Consider the following 20803-nt stretch of genomic DNA (forward strand, 5'->3'; position numbering starts at 1 on the left):
GGTCACCGCAAATGGCGTCGCAATGGCCGAGTTTAAAATACTTTTTTCAAAAAATTTCAGAATTTTTTTTAATAGTGTATGTTTGTAACAATAAAAAAATCCTATAAAATATTTCCTTTTTTATATGAGAAAAAAATCTTGAAGAAAGGCTGTTTTTTACCCGAGGAAACCCATCTAATCCCTTAACCGAATAAAATCGTTTCGCCGATAGGTTTAAAGCATCAATCGCATCCGTGGTAACTGACAATGAATTTGGTCTAGTGAGCTTCTTAACATAACTGAAACGACTAGACCCATATGGCTAGAACGAACTATCGTTGGAGCGTTAAACGCAATAGTTTCAAGATATTTGTACTCTTAAGTGTAATATATTTTAGATTATTCTCTAGAATCCATATTAATAAAAAGACATTTTCTTATGTTTTAAAATACATATCGTATTACAATGTATGTTACCATTTCTATAACAAAATTGCGTTCTTTGAATATAAATTATATGATAATGGTATTAGAAGTCTCTGACAGAAGTAGCATTGTTTAACGAAACGATATAGCTCAAGAAGCTTGCCGCGCTTTCGTAGTTTCACGATCGCCTACTTCTTTTGCTTCAATTTTGGTTCCGTATCCTTACAGATTGTCTGGGCAATAAATTCAATCAATGTGCGTGTGGGCCGGCCAGCCATACCTTTGCGTATGTACTCAAAAGCTTTACCATTGGTTACCATGACGTTAGTGGCATCCTGAAATATATAGATATATACTAAAGTCTTATTTAATTATGCGATTTTCTTACGATATGTATCCATTGTCCACACGGTACAAATTCTCTCAAGAAAGCAGCTGCTTTGCATGGACGCCCACCACGAGCAATACCATAATTTTGCACATCGGTCGCTCCGCCCGCTCTTACACACTTCGAATAGTACTCCCACAAGGGAAAACGCCACACTCGGTCACCAGTATGCATGCTGGCATGTTTGATTTGTTGCCAAAGAATTTCCGAGTTAGTGAAGACGCCACAAGCGGCTTCATCCAAAGCGTTACGCATCATACCCGAAGTAGTGCCAATATCCACAATAAACTTGGGGCAAAAATTTTGCGCGTACAAGAGCGCATCGGCTAACACTAGCACATCCTCATGATTTGTACCCTGAATTTCGATATATTTTCCATTCATAGTTTTAGTGCAATCGCCGGGACGGAAGGAGTTGCAACCAATTACATTTTCACATAAAGGTATCAAACCTCGTATGTTCACCTGCCGTTACCAAAATTTCATAATATAGAAGTAAAATTAAAAGATTGAGCATTACTTACCGGTAAACGTAAACCCGCAATGGCTCTACAGGCAGCCACTACTACGGCCGCGCCTGTCATATCGCCACGCATATGCACTAATTCCTGTAACTCCTTTAAGCAAAGACCACCGCTGTCATAGGTGATGCCTTGTCCCACCAAAACTATCGGACGCTCCTCGGCCGATGTACCGTAGTAGCTCAGCTCTAGAAAAATTGGTGGCTCACAAGAGGCCTTACCCACCGACAAGAAAGCCTGCATTGACTGTGACACCGCCCAACCTTCCACTTTCACCTCAACATTTACACCCGACTTACAAAGCACTTCGACTACAGTCTGTGCAAAAGCGGTGGGCGTAAGCATATTGGAAGGCATTTCCTGCAGTTGCCTAGTGAGATTTTGCGCCGCCGCCTTTTGCAAACCAATTCGCCAACCTTCAATATCACAAATCTCATCCTTGTGCGTGTACAAATCTATGGTGGGTATGCTAATGCGTTTCTTAGGATCCTTTAACTCCTGATACGCCCATATGCCCAATGCAGCACCCTCGGCAGCCGATTCAGCATGGCCACAATTTTCAATTTCAATGCTGTAGGTGTCGAGATAAGCCAGCTCCATACAAGCATTTGCCACCGATCTTCGTATCGCTTCCTTTTGTTCGTCAACCACTTCATATGAATTATAGCCTAAACATTCCTTACCTAAACCCACAATGGCGACAGCCGAGTAGTAGGGTACCTTCTCCGGTTCGATTGCAAATAAAATACGCGTTTCGCCACGCTTCGGCATAGGGCCCGATTTGCGCAGCACATCCAACATACGACCGCCAGTTTTTTGCACATTGTAGCGCCAGGCAGACGGTGTCAAGATGCCAGTGTCGTATTTGTTCTCCTCATCGGCGTAGACACCCAAAATTAGGCCACGCGTAGGCGGGTCTGCACATATCTCTGTTTGTTGCAACTGGAGAGTCTGATTTACCATTGGCGAGGTGTACGTACGGAGCTGCGGCAGTATGCGGTTTATAGTTTTGGCAACATTGCCCGATTTGGAACGTAAAAGACTAAACATGTTGATTAACTTCTGTGTGTGCAGTTGGGATAAAATCGTATTAAATATAATCGCGAATTATTTTTATAATAATGGATTTCTGTTTTTTTATAAAGCAAGAAAATCGTACGTTAAAAATGCTACAAATAAATTTTCTCTATGTGTAGTCGATTGGAAATATTTCATTTTACTGTCTAGTAAAATATTATTTTAACTGAAAGGATTTTATATGAAGTATTTGAAGCTTTTTTTTTAGCTATAAAGTGTAGAAATTAGAAGGGGAGTAAGTTCAATAACTAACTAAAGTTTAAAATATTGTTTTTAAGTTACGGTGAATTACGGAAAAATTTCCACATACGTTCGCTAACTCAAGGTTCTTTCGGCTTTTTAATGAAAATTGAATAGGGACATATGGTACTATTCAAATTACTCTTCTATCGTACTATTCATGTTACTATTCAAGAATTATAACGAAGAACTAAAATATCTGTAGTAATTGCCAACTCATGCCGGACATTCTTTCAGAATAACAGCCCTGAGACTTAGTAGAAAGCTTGTTAGTTCTCACTTCCTTATTTTTAACAAGTCCAAAAAGTGCTTAGACTCGTGGACGACTTCTGTCAAAATTTCAGGCGAATCTTATTCATAGCGTTCTTTTATCCGCATATGGACCGAGTGTGATGGCAGTTAATAACAAAAATAAACAAGACAAAACTTTAACTTCGGTTGCATCGAAGATATAATAATCTTCACAAATACAAAAGATTTCTTACAAGAACAAGTTTCGATCGTTCAGTTTGCAAACAATATGTGGTATAGTAATTGGATCTGAACAATTTTTTCGAAGATTGCACCAATGATCCATCTAAAACTTCTTGCGGTTATCTCGCCAAATGAAAAAGTACTTCATAGAAGCAGTTGATTCCGATCGTTTAGTTTGTATAGGTATACTATATGTCCGATATGGGCGGTTCCGTCAAAGAAGTAGCTTATTTGTAATTGTCTTAGGTATATTGGAAGACTACGTTGAACATATACAGCATGAAATAATGACATATTGGACATGAGAAAGCTGTCGGCGCAGTCGGTAGTGCTCCAGAATGCTGTTTAATATTATACAGCGATACTTGCATCCATTGGGACGCACAAAAAGGAGAAACTGTCGAAACAGTGAACTATACTGGCCGAAAATACATCGAAGGTGGAGAAGTCTGCCGTATCATCGACTGCTAGGAGAAAGGCAAAACTATCATAGGACTCTACTATGCCGTGTTATGGGCTTATTCGTCGATGGCTTCTGAAAGAACCAAATTTAAGTTTATCTAGAACCGGCAACATAGATATACATTGTGTCAAAAAAGTACTCGAAAATTGTAAATAAATTTATACCAACGTTTTTTCCAGTCCTCGAAACACTTTTCATTAGCATGGGATGGCCTTTAGCTCCTTCAGCGAAAAAAACAATGAAGATCACCTTGATTTTTGGGCGGCTTTGGCGTTGTTTTTTCCCCCTCCATTCCGATAATTGTTAACTTGTTTATATATTAAACTCATAAACACATGTCTGTCCCATCGGCAGTTATAATGCTCTCCATGTGTGTGGGATCAGAATTCGCACGATCAAGCATGTCCAAAGAAACCTGTTTACGGTACTCTTTTTGAAAAAACTTTAGCTTTATCAGGATGAGTCGTTTATCAGGATCATTCGAACGGACTCGCGAGATATGTCGAACCTTCTTTGCTTAGGAATACCGTTGTAAACAAACTGCTTGACAGATCCCGCATATATATGGGTAAAATATAATCTAATTAAAGGAATAAAACTATTTTATTATATTTTCTCCTAGCATAAACAACCGATTTTTTCGGTTAGTTTTGATATATAACGTGATCAAATATAACCCGGACTGGATCGACACAAATTTTGTCTCAGATTTTTTATATTCGTATGCAGTTTTCTCTCCATATATTAATTAGTGAGTGTTTGTCTGCTGTTTGTAAACCGAAAAAACCTAAATTCCTTGAAGACACTGAAGATCACTGCCGAGGCTTATCAGAAATGTGCGGAAAATTTAATAAAACGTTGGCATGTGTTTTTTAAGCGAAAATTCGCGATTTGTATTTAATACACAATTTGTATTAAATAAAATTATTTTCAATGCGAATAACTTTTGATCCTTTGATGGTATGTAAACATTTCGTATCGTTCATGATGTAAAAGCTATCAAACACGAACAAAACTTCGCGCTCTCTGCTCCTCCCCCTTTACTGCCAAGTACAAATGACGACATTAAAGATATATTGGCCATTGCGAGAACCATTCACAGTTGACCTCTAATCCCCTTCCAACACAAAATAAAGTGAACGCATAAAATGTTTGGAAATAATTGTTGTCTATATATGTATTTATCATTTATCTTTTTGTTTACTAAAAATACAGAGAATGTTAGATATTTTTTGAATATACAGATTTAATTTATTATAGAGTTGTTGTTGTTGCCTTTTATGACTTTTTAATATTTTCTTTTATAATATTGTAAATATTCAATGATTTCTCAAAAAGATTTGCACGAAAAACACTTTCCTCGCCGCTACATATTACTAGAATTATTTCTTTGTATTTTTTATTTTTTTCAGTTATTTGTTTTTATTAAAAAAGCATTTATGGCAAAACTTGCCCATTGTTCGCATCCACCAAATATTTTATTAGTAACCACAGCATATGCAATTTTGAGTATTTGTTTATATGTATGTTTGTTTCTTATACAACTTCGTTTTAAATATTTTTTTTAAGGTAAATTTATTTATTTATTATTATTTTTTATTTCTGCAGTTATGTTTTTATACATTATTTTTGCAGTTTTTGCATTTCTCAAGTACAAATACGAGTACATATGTATGTATGTATGTAGTTAGTTAGTATTATGTATGTAAATATAATAATTATTTATGTAGTTGCCATATTTGACTAATTTTCTAATAAATACTGTACGAGTAAATGGCAATTTTATATAAGTATTAGTAATTCAGTTATTGAAATAAAACAATATTTTTCTTTAAACTTATGCTACAACTATTTTTTTCTGTTTTCGGTTTCTTTTTTCACACACTAACAATCTTTAATAAATATTAATTATGCAATAAATCGTTTATTGTTCTTATAAAGATTTCACAGTTATTCATGTTCAAATTACACTCGTGTATGCACGTCTACACACCATGTATATTTGTTGTTTCTGGGCTACTTATACATATTTACAGGGTCTTGCTAATAAATATTAGTCTATAATTGATATTTATTATGAATATGTGTATAGGTATGTGTGTGTAAACTTGCATACAAAAATGTCAAATTTGTTTCAAAGTCTAGAACAGTATTTAAGCTAAAAAAAGAGAATTTCTTCCATAGACAGCACGTAAGCAAGCTTCTTTATTTTAAGTATTAAAATCTCATTTCTTTTTCCTTTCTTAAAAATTAGTTAGTTTTGTAAATTTATTAGAATAGTAAGTCTTTTAATTTTGAAAAAAAATATAGTATATAATGTTACAATAACACTAGAGCGTAAGTACAAAATCCGTTAGAGCTCATTCATGAAACGTACGTGAGCGTATGAGCAAATTACTACACGAGTGTTTTGTGTGTTGAGCAACAGTAGCGCTCATGAGTGAGCAAAATTGAGCAGTTGCGAATTTTGTAGAAAAATTTTTTTAATTGCAAAAACAAAATTAATTAATAGTAGAATCTATAATAATATAGACGATGAGGAAACAAAAGCGTAGTCATATAACAAATTTTAGTTTTAAGTGGTTAGGCCAGTCTAAGATTTTCAAAAAATATATTTTTGTTTTGGCTTAAGTTACTCTTTAGGGTTCTAAAATTATCATTCAACTCTTAGAATATTATCGAAGGGTTCAGGTAAGTCAACCCCAGCACGTAAAATAATATATGTTTATTTAATTTTTTTGTAATATATTTTATATATAATGGGCTTTTCAATAGGAACGGTACAAATTAGACCGCTGGGGACAGCAAACGACGTCATATCTTTTCCACTCTTTTGACATTTCTCTTCAATAAGGTTTGCCATTCAGCATGAAAAAATATACGATCAAACAACGGGTCAAAATTATTAAAATTTGCTATCGAAATTCGGAGTCAGTGGCCTCAACTTTAAAAGCACAACGTCCAATTTATGGTCGTCATAATCGTTCTGTCAGATCAACAATTAAGCGACTAGTGGAAAATTTGAATCCACGGATACAGTGCAAAATGTTCCCGTGCCAGTAAGGCAAAGAAGTGCCCGCAATGTCGAGAATATTGTTGCCGCAAGCTCATCAATTGAGGAAAAGCCAAATCAGTCTCTTACACATCGTTCTCAAGCGTTGGGCATCTCTGTGACGTCGTTGTGCCGAATTTTGCGAAAAGATCTTGGTCTACATCCTTACAAGATCAAACTGACGCATGAACTGAAGCCACTTGAACACCAGAATCGTTGTATTTTCGTTAATTTGGGCTGAGCAACAACTTTAAAATGATCCGGATTTTCAACGAAAAATTCTCTTCAGCTCATTGCTGGCTGAATGGCTTCGTCAATAGGCAAAATATGTGTTATTGGTCAGGCAGCAATCCACGCGTACTTCATGAGCCACCATTGCATTCCAAAAAATTATGGTTTGATACGGTTTAGGCGTCGGTGCCGTATTTCTTTCGGGATTTTCAAGACCGGCACGTTACTGAAACGGGAAATCGCTACCGCTTGGTTGATATGGTTTTGGACAATATGTGATTCCAATATGACGGCACCACAGTGAATGTCACAATCGAGTTATTGAAAACCAAGTTTGGTGAACGTGTTGACTTACGAAATGGCCCAGTCAATTGGCCGCCTCGGTCGTGCGATTTGACGCAGTCAGACTATTACCTGGGGAGCTACATACGTTAAGTCTACTGTCTATGCCATCAAGCCAGTGACGATTGATGAACTTCGTACGAATATCGAACGTGAAATTGCAGCAGTATGGGCCGATTTATGCTTGAAAACCGTCGAAAATTGAGTTCAGCGTCTGGACTTCTCACGCTTGTCCGTGGTGGTCATGCAAAAGAAAACGAGTTCCATACATAATGGCATCAAAATACTTTCACAGAAATCTTTTATAAAGATTTCGTTGATATCCCAAACCGTTTTTTTCTATTGTAGCGCTCTTATTGAAAATACCGTTATAATATGTATACTGAGTATATTATTAATGAAGCCTGAAAAAGAGACATTCGACGCTTTTCCAGAACCCTGAATAAATTGTTAACTTCTCTTTAGACTGGCCTAAGCCCTTGAAGCACATTGAAGAGTTAGCAGCAACAGTCTTGTAATATCAATTTTAGTTTTCATTTATATTGATGCATAATATACCGTAATAATTGCTTGTTATAAAGTTTTGACGCTTTAGAGATCCTAAGCAAAAAAATATGTTTTTCTTATTTTTGTAGTTTTTGTTCCTCTGCTGTCACATCTTCAATGTGCCTTTTACTTTTTAATACATTACCCTTTCCACATACTATTTAACTTGCAGTAACAAATTTCCTGTTAAAAAGGGGTTAAAGGGTGTGTGTGTAGAAAATATTTAAAATATTTGTTAATTTTTTACATGTAATTTTGATTTTGTTGCAACAAATACATGTCTTTAACATGCTAAGTAGTTCTAGGTTGCCTTCGTTATATATAGTACATACAGACATACGAGTTTGGATATGTTAAAGTTCTTGAACTACTTTATAAAGGAATCTGCAATGGGTACAAATTAGTGTGGTAGTTCATTTTAATTTTTGTTTTTGTTTTCTAATTTAAAACTTTTATGGTTAGTTGTACTTCGAGTTCAAAGTTAAAACTTTTGTTGGGCTTGCTATTGGATATGTTTGATGCGACATCTGCTACGATGGTGGGTCTCTTGTGTGTGGTATAGTACCGCAGTTAACTATGTGCAGCAAGTAGTAACTACTTCTGTTGAGTATGTTTGCTATTAGATATATATGTATGTATATGTATAGGTATGTACCAATGTACCATATATTTATAAAGTAACTGGAAGGACAGCTAAAGTAGTAGGAATTAAAAAATGCAACACCATCACCAATCTTGAGAGACAGCATTCATTCTATTCGAGCGAATAGAGCACGTCAGTCCGCAATGAAGAAAATAAAGTAGAGATTTTAAATAGAAAGCGTATAAAATATGGCTTGTGCAAGAACTGAAACCGCTCGACGTTCTCAAGCGACATCGCTTTGCTCTATTCCTTTAAAAATTCCAAGAAGATCCGAGATTTTCGAGCCAAATTTTGTTCAGCGATGTGGCCCATTTCTGGCTCAATGGGCATGTAAATAAGCAAAATTACCGCATTTAGTACGAAAAGCAACTTTAGAGCTCAATAGCTACCAGTTCAACGATTTGATGCGGTTTGTGGGCCGGTGGAATCATCGATTCATATTTCTTCAAAAATGATGCCGGTGAGAAACCTTAAATGGCGACCGTTGTCACGACTATTTGATGCCTAAAACTGAAGCGCGTGATTTCGACGTCATTTGGTTTCAACAAGACTGTGCGTCACTTCCCACATATGGCATCAATCAATGGATTTATTTTGAGAACCCTTCAGTGAGTAGATAATTTCACGTTTTGGGCAAGTGAATTGGTCACCAAGATCGTGTGATAATACATCGTTAGATTTTTTCCTATGGGGATATGCAAAGTCTTAAGCCTATGCAAAACAGCACTTGTGACGTGACCTGTTACCAATCGAAAAGCTCGAACGAGTCATCGAAAATTGGATTTAATGGCTGAGCCATCTGTGAAGTATCCGCGACCAACATTTGAATGAGGTAATTTTCAAAAAATAAATGCTAAGGAATGTTCTTTCGAATGATCGTAAATAGTTCCCATTAAATTTGAAGTATCTGTGGAAGTAGGGAGACTCGAAATGGATCATCCTTTATATATATAGATATATATTTATTTATCAAAATTATTTGAGTATAAATAAGTGAACCCTTACTGCTTTCTATCCAAAAAATCCTGTTACTTTTTGAATATATGAAAGTTTAATTACATACTCGTACATATGTACATATCTACAAGCCTGCAATAAAAACTGCACTATTTTGCAACTGAGTCGTAAAATAAAACAGCACAAATACATCTTAGTCAAGAGAATTCTATAAAAAGTTAAGCCATCGTAGTGCTGGTGAATAAAAAACACAGCTCGTTTGCAAAATAATACATTTTTATCTTCGTTATTTTGCATGAGTACAATCTGTCAAAGGTCTATCCGGAAATTAATTATGAAATATTTTTACGTTTAAAATCGGGCCCAAAAGACTAAGTTCTAAAAATTATGATATTTTTTTAAACCTATATTTGCACTTTAAAATATATCAGATATTCATTGAAATGAAATCAAATCACATTTCCCTCTAAAGTAATTATCCCGAGTGAATTTTGGTTAGTTTCGCGCGATGAGCATGAGTCGTTTTAGACATGTCCGCCTGCCTGCCCATATCTACATATATATACGCGAACTAGACCCTAAGTCCCTTTTCTCTACAAGAAAGTTCTCATCTGTCGGAATCGACCATATTTTTTATTTGATAAGATATCTCCATAAAATTCGACATATATAGTAATATTACCTTATGCAGCGCCATAATCTCCAAATAAATTTCATATCGAACGACTTTAGGATATAGCTGCCATTCCAATTGGCCGATCAAAATCAAAATAAAGGGGGTTTATGCTCTTTTATGCTTTAAAAAATGAAACTGTGCTAACGTTTAACGTTATTCGACAATTGTTCTAAAATAGGCTCTAGAGTGCTCTTGGGTTTATGTGAAACTTTTTTCAGACAGAAGTAGTACATTGGGTAGTAGAATATTGGGTAGTCGAAAAAGTCTTTTCGTATTTTGTCAATAGATGTCGTTGCAGTCGTATATCTCCGGTGCTACCAATCACATTGTGTCATACTATATAGTGTTAGAAAGGTGAGATTCTAAGCTTCATTTGAAAATTAAAATCGGTAAAGTTGAAAAAAAGTTACAGCTGTTCAAAAATGAGTGAAAATAATGAAGAAATTCGCTATATTTTGAAATTTTTGTATAAAAAAGGAAAGAATGCCACGCAAGCCACCAATGAAATTTGTGAAGTTTACGGAGACGATGCTGTATCAGTTCGTGTAGCACAACAATGGTTCGCTCGCTTCCGTTCTGGAAATTTCGAAATTTCGATTTACACTGATGAAAGTTTTACACTGATGGAATAATGTCTCTAGCGGAAAATGGCAAAAAGTGGTCGATCAAAATGGTACATATTCATTTTGTATTTATTGTTATAAAAAAAAATATGATAAAATTTTATTAGAAATACGAAAATAATTTTTCGACTACCCAAGATATATACTCCAACGTTTCAAAATGTTAGATTCGGTATGGAGCTAAAGAGCCATCAAGAGGTACTGAGATTAAATTAAGTTTCAATACAGTTAATACTATTTTATTTAATATTTCCCCAGAACAATGATATTTATTATAAGTTTAAACCATCGCAAGGCTACTTTGGAATGTATTTATATTTAAAGTATTTTAAGAACAGATTGAAATATAAAATTTATAACCTAAATATTAAAGCAGTATTTTCAAGGCATCGAAATAAATAGTAATAATTAACTAAAACTTATTTACTCACATTACTTCCTGATAGAGTGTTCGACAACTCTCTCTCTCTAGTTACTCTCATTACTTCCGGATAAAATATTCGACAAATGTACTCGAGGTTTCAATTAGGGATTCGAAATAGGTTTACTGTACAATACAACAACAAATATATTTATAAAGAACTATTTACAAGCAATTTTAGAAACAAGTTGTCCTAGAGTTTTTTTAGAGTTATATACATTTCAACATATACCTATGTACCTTAGGGTGGTCCTTAAAAGCTGAAAACTAGAATATTTTCAGTCTCACCGCCTCAAACAGTAACTCAACATAAATGTAACAAATAAGTTTCCCTACTGCTTGTGGCGGTTAAGGAATGCCACACAGGGGTCAAGTGTTATAGTTTTAGATGGAGACAGAGAAATTGAGTTTTTCTCTAAACGGAACAAAAAGTATATGTGAATTCTTCAGCATAGGTATGTACTTATATAGTAGTTTATAGCTGAGGTATGGGAAATTATAAATTATCTACTGAGTGTTAAACACCACCCTCATGTACATAACTATATCTCTTAATATATCGTAGTATTTTCACTTTTTTGTTATTTTTTTCCTTTAGGTATTTTGGTTGCGTAATTTCATAACAATTTTATAGACTTTGAATAAGTGCAACAAATGACAGGCACATTTTTAGAGTATATTGTAATTGTTTTTGTTGCTTTGGACTGTAGTTTTGTTACAGTACACATACAAATGTACAGATTTATTGAGTTATAAGACAGTTATTTTCTTTTTTTTTCTTGTTAAAAATTGCACTTTACACACATACTACTGCATAGAGATCAGAGAATAAGCGGTCTGCTATTGACTTTCTTTATTATTTTTCTTTGGTACTAGGCATTCCTTTGCTTACTTAAAGAGCTTATAAGCGAACATTCATACAAATTTGCTAGCTACTTAAATAAAATGTTAGCCTTTGGCACATTATTGCACACAACAACGCAAATAATTTCGAATAGCACAATTAAATTTAATACTTTCTCGGTTTTTAAACGCCACTAAATGGCATGGATCGCCGCTTGCTACCTCTTCCTCTCTCTCGCACTATCTCTCTCTCTTTTTATGTTCTTCTAAATACTGGCAAGTACATTCGTTGTTGGTATGTGTGCAACAAATTAAATTCTATACTCACTCAAGTAATTGCATTTCGAACTAAGGAAATACACATACGATATCTGTTTCGGCCTCCCACGCAGTGCAGGTACATCCCCTGATGCATATACTTGTACATAGGTATGTATATGTAATTTTAATATGACTGCAACTCCCCGTTGTTCGATCACAGTATTGTAGTTACCGTAAATGACGCACCGTCCGCATTGACACCCTTCTCGGTTTGCACTTTCGTCGTGAAACTTTCTACGCTCGGCGCTTTACTCAAATCAATTGGCGGTATATCCTCATCATAGTCCTCCTCGAGTTCCTGCTCCACCTGCTCCTCACCATCCGATTGTTCGACAGTCTGTTTCTTCTCCGCCGTCGTCGCATTCACCATGGGTGCATGAAAGTAGTGTGGCTGTTTTTTGGACGATGACGGCCCCGGCATATAGATAATACCATCATCGGTGTCATCATCATCATCGGTGGTGTTGTGTACGGCATTGAGATTGGCATGCCGTTGCTGTGACGTGCTACCGTTAATGTTGTAACCGGTGTAGCCACCATAGCCCGACTCGCTCTGATATGGATTCGATTTGATGTGTGCATTGCGACAGCTGCCACCACAATTATGATGACTCTCCGCATCGCCACCGTTAGCACCGTAGCATTGGCCGCGATGTACGGAGCCCACGTCGGTGCCGTGTCGCTGTAATGAATGTCCCACAGCGCCGTGTTGCCCACTACCCGAGTGGGCAACTGATTGCTATATGTGTGAGTGTGAACGTGCTATGGACAAGGAGTAGGGACTGATGTCCTTCTGGATGCGCATGGTGTCGTAAATGGGAAACTCACAGCACAGGATGAATTTCAATGCGCTCGGCACTTCCACATACACTGACGGCGGTATGGGTATTAACGGTGATGTGGACGCTTTGTATTTACGATATTCCAGTTGGCTATTTTTCAAAGGCGCACGTGTTCGTGTGTTTGAAAAGAAAAAGCGGTAAACATGTAAGCAATGAATTAATTGGCTCATAAACTATCAGTATTTGCTCTTCAATTATTTACTTACTCTTTATATTTCTCATCGGCCGAACGCTCACGCAACGGTATGCCGGAGAGGAAGAGTATAATGAAAGTGGTGAAGATGGGTGAAGCGATAGCGACCCATTCGTGACCGGAGATAACATTTAATGAAATGGCAAAAATACCCCACCAGATCACAACCTCGCCGAAGTAATTGGGATGACGCGATAGACTCCACAGACCTGAAATATGTACATACATTACGGTTAATTTAATAAGATGAAGCGCAGCACGAGTGAAAACATATATACATACGTGTATGCATTCTTCCCTACAAATGTACTCGTATGTATGTATACACTTTGGCTCATAAGTATATTGTCCATATGTGGATTTAAGGAAATTAATACGGAATTGTGATGAAATCACGGACTCAATGTCAAGCCCACATACATACGTAAAAGCATAATGCATAATTGGAATGTCGCCCTTGGCATGAGCATATGAAAGGAAGTGGTCAGGGAATACAGAAATGAGTTGATTTCAGCGAACAGGCATAAAACAAGTATGCGAGATTTCAGAAAAATACAAATTAATTATGAACAATATGTGAATGCAGTGTATTGGAAAGACTTCGGGGAAATGCAACTATGCTATTGAGGAAAAAAAAATAATTCAGATTTTTTTTTTGAAAACAAGGTCAATTAGTTGCGACTTTTTCAGTACAACGAAGCATTTTTAGTAAGCTTTTTCTTTTTTTGTGAGTCGTTTAGAATCCTAACCCTCAATCTTGAACTATAGTAAAAGGCCTAGTAAAAGAAATGTATTATTTTTGCATTCAATTGACGTAAATACAACCGTCAATTGAATGCAAAAATAGTTAAAACTATCCGATTTCTATGGAATATGGACCACTTATTCGATAAATTGTTTCCATGTTGAAGGTAATTTTATAATGCCACTCTCACATAAACCATTAACCCTATTAGCAAAAAACTGAGACTGAGACTGAGATTCATAATAACACACAATCTTTTATAAGAGTGTACAGCTGCTAGCGTATGCCAATGATTATGAGATCATTGGCTTCAACATCCACGCCTTTAGCTCTGCTTTCTTCAGACTAGATAAGGAAGCGAAGCAAATGAGTCTGGAAGTGAACGAGGAAAATTAAACACACAGTCATCACACTCGCGACTTGGACCCCACGGCACTGTTGACTTCGAAGTCGTAGATAATTTCGTCCATCTTGGAACCAGTACTAACACCAACAACATTTTTCCAGAGAAAAAAATATTTATGGTCTTTTGCGCAATGGCCACGGCGAATATCGCATTCGAAGGAACGTTGAGCTGAACGAGATATTGTATATGACATAGTTCAGCGAATTAAGAAGGAGGACGAAAACACTACAGCTCTGAAAGTATTAGCCACAGTACCCGCCGGGAGAAGCAGAGGAAGACGAAGACCTCCACTCCGTTGGAAAGACCAGGTAGAGAAGTACCTGGCTACATTCAGAATCTCCAAGCGCCAAACAGCAAAAAGGAAGAACGACTGCCACGCTGTTGTAAATAACCACATAAGCGGTGTCTACGCCAATGAAGAAGAAGGTGAAGCCGAGCTATGAATTCTTCATTTGACTATACTTTTTACTCTTGATTATATTACTTTTTGTCGGGGTTTAGTTAATAAATGGTCTATAACGATAAACCAGCAAGCTTTGTTTGCCTCTAAATTGAAGAATGTTCAATTAGTTTGGAATTTATAAGAAATTGGTAATAATCCTATATGATTGAAGCTGTCACTATAACGAAATCTTCAAATCCTTTGGGTTCATTATAGAAATACTTAAAGAAAGGTGGACCTATACCTATGGTGATATATGATTCTACCGTTTAGCGATTAAACACATTGTGAAGTATATTAAGATCTACCACAATTTCTTTGTTGACTTTAGAGATAAATTCCATAACATTTTAAATTAGTTAAGCCACGACCTGGTGGTTTGCAGAGAAGCTAGTATGTATTTTCATTACTTAAATTTGAAAACAAATAAAAGAAATTACTTAGTGTACTAATGCCTTCTTGACTTTCTTGCTTTTTTGGTTTGAAAATTGTGCTTATACCACCATATGTAAATATTTACATATACAAATTAAAAACTTACCATCATTACAAAATTTTCCTTGATTTGCTGGATCTTGACGAAAAGAAAACTTCTGCAAATCCGCATAAGTTTCGGCCAGCAAACCAACAATGAACATTCCTGTGCCAGTGGAATCCAATGTGGTCATAGTCTTGGGAGCATTTGGCTGCGAATGCCGAGGCGAGTTAATGATTATCACTGGTAAGGAGACCACATAAACCCAAACGGCCTGTAAAGAGTGATAATAATAAAATATATAAAAAATCAGCTTTTGCATAATTCATCATTCAAGGATAATAAATCATAATAAATGGTATTTCCGCTAAATAAAATTATAAAGCATACAAAAAGAATACCTTCACTATCCTTTACCGCTTTATGTACAGCTGATTGAAGTTACACGCATAAATCATTAATAAATTACGAAGCCAACAAGGCTTTTTGTCATATGAAAGCAATAAGTCGAATTTTCCTAAAAACATTTTGTCCATGATTTTTGGATTATTTATAGACCCTTCATTATATTTACATGTGCATATGTTTGTTTGTGTGTAATGGCATTGCAAACTGTTTGCGTGCGTGGCCATTCGTTAAATTTCCCCTTGACAGCGGCGAGTGGACATATTCCCACATTGACAGGGAAATGGAAGGTTATGAATATTAATGGTAAACGCGGAAAATTATAAGCCAAACTACGCACGTCATAAGCAATAAAATCAATGACTATTTTCCATTAAAATCAGTATCCATTAGAGCCATTGAGTACTGAGTATAAAATAATTACACCGTTATAATTGTTTAAAAACAAATCAAAGTCGCGAGAATACAAGGTTGGTGTAATGGGAATGCATACAGTAAAGCGTATTAGTTTTAACATTTTTGATATTAAGTATTATTTAAGTAACGTTATACATACGCATAGCTTTAGCTCAAAGAAACTGATTTTCTAGAACTATTTCACTTATTGGTTGAATTTTACAAATTTCTCGTGCATACTTTTTTATACCCCAAACAGGGAAGTTTGTGACAAACAGAAGGAAATGTCGGATGCCATAAAAAATATATATATAAATTATCAGTTTGACGATCTGTGTTAATTTTGTCATGCCCGCCTGTCTGCGCGATCTAATTGTTCAGTTTTTGAGATCTGAAATTCTCTACTCTTCCTTTTTTCCAAAAGAAGCTGCTCATTTGTCAGAACCCCCATCTGCCAAACAAAATCAACTTCTTGTAAGAAAGCCTTTTTATTTCAATATACAGAGTTTGTTCGGAGGGAATAGGACTGAGTCGATTTAAAAAAATTTATTGAATCAATCGTTACAATTCTTTAGAAACTTTCAAAATAGGCTCCTTCTGCGTCGATGCAGCGCTGCCAGCACGATTTTCAAGCATTGAAGGCGTCACGGAAGGCATTCTCCGGACTAGCCTTCAGAACCGAGGTGCATGCTGCTTGCATCCGTTCTGACGTCTCAAGATGTTTTTCGGCCATTTCAGGCAAGGAAACAAAAAAATCCATGACTCATCCTGCGGTATGTTCAAATTTTCTTGGCACACTTCCACTCGCCGCAGTTTCTGGTCTTCAGTGAGCACTTTTGGGACCACCTTCGCGTACACCTTGCGCATGTTCAAGTGCTCCGTCACAATGTCATAAACAACAGATTTTGATAAATTTAGCACATGGGCAATTAAGCGAATACTTAGTCGGCGGTCTGAGTTCAAAACTTTGCGGACACGAGTCACATTGTCGGTGTTTGTCGAAGTCGCAAGTCTCCCAGCACGGTGTTCATTAGCAACCTCTTCCTGGTCCTCCAAAAGTCTCGTGCCAAACCAGACCAATTCTTGCTAAATCAACATCTGGGTAAGCCTGCTTAATCACATCAAACGTCTCTGTCGCTGATTTACCGAGTTTCACACAGATTTTAATAGCGTAAATGCTGCATTTTCGGCTTGCACCACTCACAGAAACACCTCGCGCGAAAATGTTTGTTCTGACTCTCCAGTTGCTCGAAGACAACTGACCAACCGCTCGTTCGTTAACTAGGAACGCCCTCTACCGAATTCAGTCGGTGCGCGTACGCTCCGAATCACAGTAGCGGCGGAAGAAAATCAGTCCTGTTACTTCCACAGATCGGACCACTCAAAGTCAAGTTCTTGTTAGGAAACTTTTTATTTGTGAAGAGAATTCTAGAATCATTCAAATCGAGGTTTAGGTTTTAGGACTTATGAACCACACTTTCAAAATTAATGTCATGGACGAAATTTTATTAAATTTTTGGTAAGCGCCTTGGTGACAGGCAACAAGCAACGTTCTTGAATAAATTACGACTCCAAGTAACTTATTATTTTTTATAGTGGCGGGATTGATACTGACTTTCCTTATTAACTGTATAAAGGCCAATGAACTTGAACTTTAATTTGATGTAAGGAAATCCTCCATTTCGACTGCAATATAAAGATCTAGTAAAAAGAAATTATTTATTTACCCAATATATGCCTTTATTATTATATAATATATCTCGAGTTGTATAATAGCTAGTGGGTTACACAGTATGACGTTAGAAAAATAATTTATACTATGTACGAAGACAGTTTTTGATTACTTAGGTTTGCTTGAGCCCGCGTCAACAATGCCTACAAACAAAGAAAATTTACGATTTTTTACAAATTTTTATCGATAAAAGGAATCGTCGAATCTAATCATCATTTAAGCGCTGTTTCCATTGCCCAGGAGTTAAACTTTAACAAATAATCGTTAGGAAACTTGAATTTAAGGAAAACGGTCGTCATCGAATCGCTGTGAAGATGTGCACACGGTGACTTAGCCTAAATAGCATGCTTCGTATGGAGATTTGCCTTTTGGCAGAAGCAACCTGTTCCTCTCTATGACGAATGACTTTGCTGGTGAAAAATTCTCCTCAAGAGCAGTTTCTGAAAATTAAATGTTCCATTTTTTTCTAATATGGACGATGTTTTCTGAGAGAATGGCATTATGAACTTATCTTCAAAATATCAAAATGTTATCGAACAAAACGGTACTTATTTGACCTAAACAATATCTTCAATTTAATGCAAAAAGGAATACATTGTTTTTACTAGACATCTTATGTACCTTCTCGTCAATAAAACTACCCAAAAATCTTAAGAAAAAATTCACGAGCGATGTGATAAGAGGTCTGTGGAGTATTTGAGGTGTCCTGATAACGAATTTGAGTTCAAACATTTTCCAACACTCCTGCTATTTCTTTCATTTTAGTAAATGGTGGTGTTTTGACCCCTACACCATATGACCACAACAAAATATCGCGTTAAGACATCTAGACTAGCATTTTTGGTTTTAGCAACCCAAAATTAGCAAAAAACAGCTTCTACCATCACAGTCGCAAAATGGCCGTAAACTAATGTAATCAGTTTAAAAACTTCCTACCCACCCTAGCTTTTGAGTACTGACTTGGCTTCTGTATATATATATACATATACATGTAGATACGTTCAAATAATCGAATATAATTATCCACAGACATACATCTGTGCACATATAAATAAAACCGCATAATGGTACGTTTAATCGTAAATTGCTCTCCAATCAATCTCGTTGCTTTGTCCGCATTTTATTGGATTTCAAATCGTTTGTGGCTTGACGTGTTCCATTGGAGTAATCAATTTTTGTTCGTGAAGGTTAAAAATAAAAACAAATTGACATACATAAGTACTGCATATGTATATCATACGCTAACTATTTGCTTATTGTCAGCTATACATATTTATGTATTTGTCAATTATTGTTAGTAAGAAATAGTATGGAAATACTAAAGCTTCTTTCATGCAACTGTACTCACTTGAAACGTCCAGAAAACAGCGTATCTGATTATGTTGCGTCTTGTGTCCTCGAACTGTTTATCGCGACCCAATTTAATTATGCGATACAGCAGATATCCAGAAAGACGTGCACCCCAGAGACAAACGAATAGGGTAACCATAAGTTGTCGACTGTCGTACGCCTGAAAATAAAACAAATTTTTTGAAGAAAATTCATGATAATAATAATACAAGATATTTTCATTTTAAAGTAATGTTTTTAAGTAACATATTTTTTTTAAATCACAGACTATGTTTAGGCTCAATTTGGATCCACTGGCAGATACCAGAGGCCCAGGAACATGAAACAGTAAATTACACAGCTAATCATGCCCAAAACTGTCGAAGACTCTTCTATCGCTCGAAAGAGCTTAGTCAACGTTTTCAGGGAAACACTGAATGTGATCTACACTGCACTTCCTATTAAAGGCAACGAATTAGGCTTTGAATTGCGGACCCCTTTTGTGTCATAACTGAAAACTCGCTGGGCCTAAACATAAATCGAAATAGGAGATTGTTAACTCCACAGAGGCCCAATTTTCAGGTCCTCAGAAAGCGTATTTCGTTGGGAGAAAAACTAAGTAGTTATCGAACCATTTAGAGAGTGATCTCTTAAATCTGGATAGAGGGGCTACAACAAATTCTTTTATTGTTTTATAAAATTTTAAAACACCTCTAGAAAATTTTCATGTAGGTCTGAGTAATAGTTTTGGAGCTACAGCCTTGAGAACATGTGCGCTCGAGGCTAGCTAGGCTAAGTGCGCCGTCTTTAAAAGCGTTTTTCTCAAAACTGTGTTTTTGAGATCGGTTGGCAAGATTTCTCAAGAACTACTAAACAGGTCTTCATGTAATTTTACACAAAATTCTTTGAGATACAGTTCTTGAAGACTTGGACGAAGGATTATGTCGCGAAATTTTCGTCTAACTTCTAAGTTAAGGTTTTAACTAAAACATGTACTTTTTCCACTTTAGATGATCCTGCCAACGCGCATCTTTTTCGAAGGGGCCACCGGAAATGGTGTCGCAATGGCCGAGTATAAAATATTTTTTCCAAAAATTTCAAAATTTATTTATTAGCAGTGTATGTTTGTAACAATAAAAAACTCTAAAAAAATATATAAAAAATTTTGAAAAAATGTTGTTTTTTACCTGGGTTTCCCCAGAGTTAAGAGAAATATTATGAAAATATATTGATTATTGTTGTTGTTTTCAACCATATATATTTTTCACTATTAGTAAGATTTTATGAAAGTTATATAGTTGTAATTTGGGTAGTATTGTCCATTCTTTTATCGAAATACACTATATCTTTTATTAGCCTCCCATGCACCGATACATGAAGGATCTGAACCCTTCCGAATCTGACCTGCGTATATGACTTTATATAGTAAATACCCTTATAAAATAAGAAAAATAACTGTAAGATAATTTGGAACCTAAATTGCCTAACAAAGATTGTCGACGCCTGAGATTGACCATGTTATGGTGCCATTCTATCATTTTTCAAAAAACCCATCAGCTGATAAAAAGCGGTTAGTAACTCGCAAATCACAAATGACAAGAGGAGCTCGTTCGAA

General features: G+C 36.0%; 2 protein-coding genes across 2 annotated transcripts; both read right to left on the minus strand.

Annotated features, from left to right (window-relative positions):
* Positions 1 to 404: 404 nt before the first annotated feature.
* Positions 405 to 2549, minus strand: LOC105223934 (cytosol aminopeptidase). The gene is made up of 3 exons (XM_011201829.4): positions 1318 to 2549; positions 794 to 1258; positions 405 to 740 (listed from the first exon to the last, which is right to left on the minus strand). Exons 1-3 carry the CDS (start codon positions 2362 to 2364, stop codon positions 594 to 596), a joined length of 1659 nt encoding a protein of 552 aa, XP_011200131.2. The 5' UTR covers positions 2365 to 2549; the 3' UTR covers positions 405 to 593.
* A 2170-nt stretch (positions 2550 to 4719) lies between these two features.
* On the minus strand, positions 4720 to 19369 carry LOC105223933 (uncharacterized; the record flags this gene model as incomplete). The annotated part of the gene is given in 4 exon segments (XM_049461498.1): positions 4720 to 13155; positions 13272 to 13467; positions 15393 to 15600; positions 19208 to 19369. Coding segments are annotated over 4 exon segments (759 nt in total), but the record flags the coding sequence as incomplete, so codon positions are not given.
* Between the last annotated feature and the right edge of the window lie 1434 nt (positions 19370 to 20803).

Source organism: Bactrocera dorsalis, unplaced genomic scaffold (assembly GCF_023373825.1).
Source record: "Bactrocera dorsalis isolate Fly_Bdor unplaced genomic scaffold, ASM2337382v1 BdCtg045, whole genome shotgun sequence".
Lineage (NCBI taxonomy): Eukaryota > Metazoa > Arthropoda > Insecta > Diptera > Tephritidae > Bactrocera > Bactrocera dorsalis.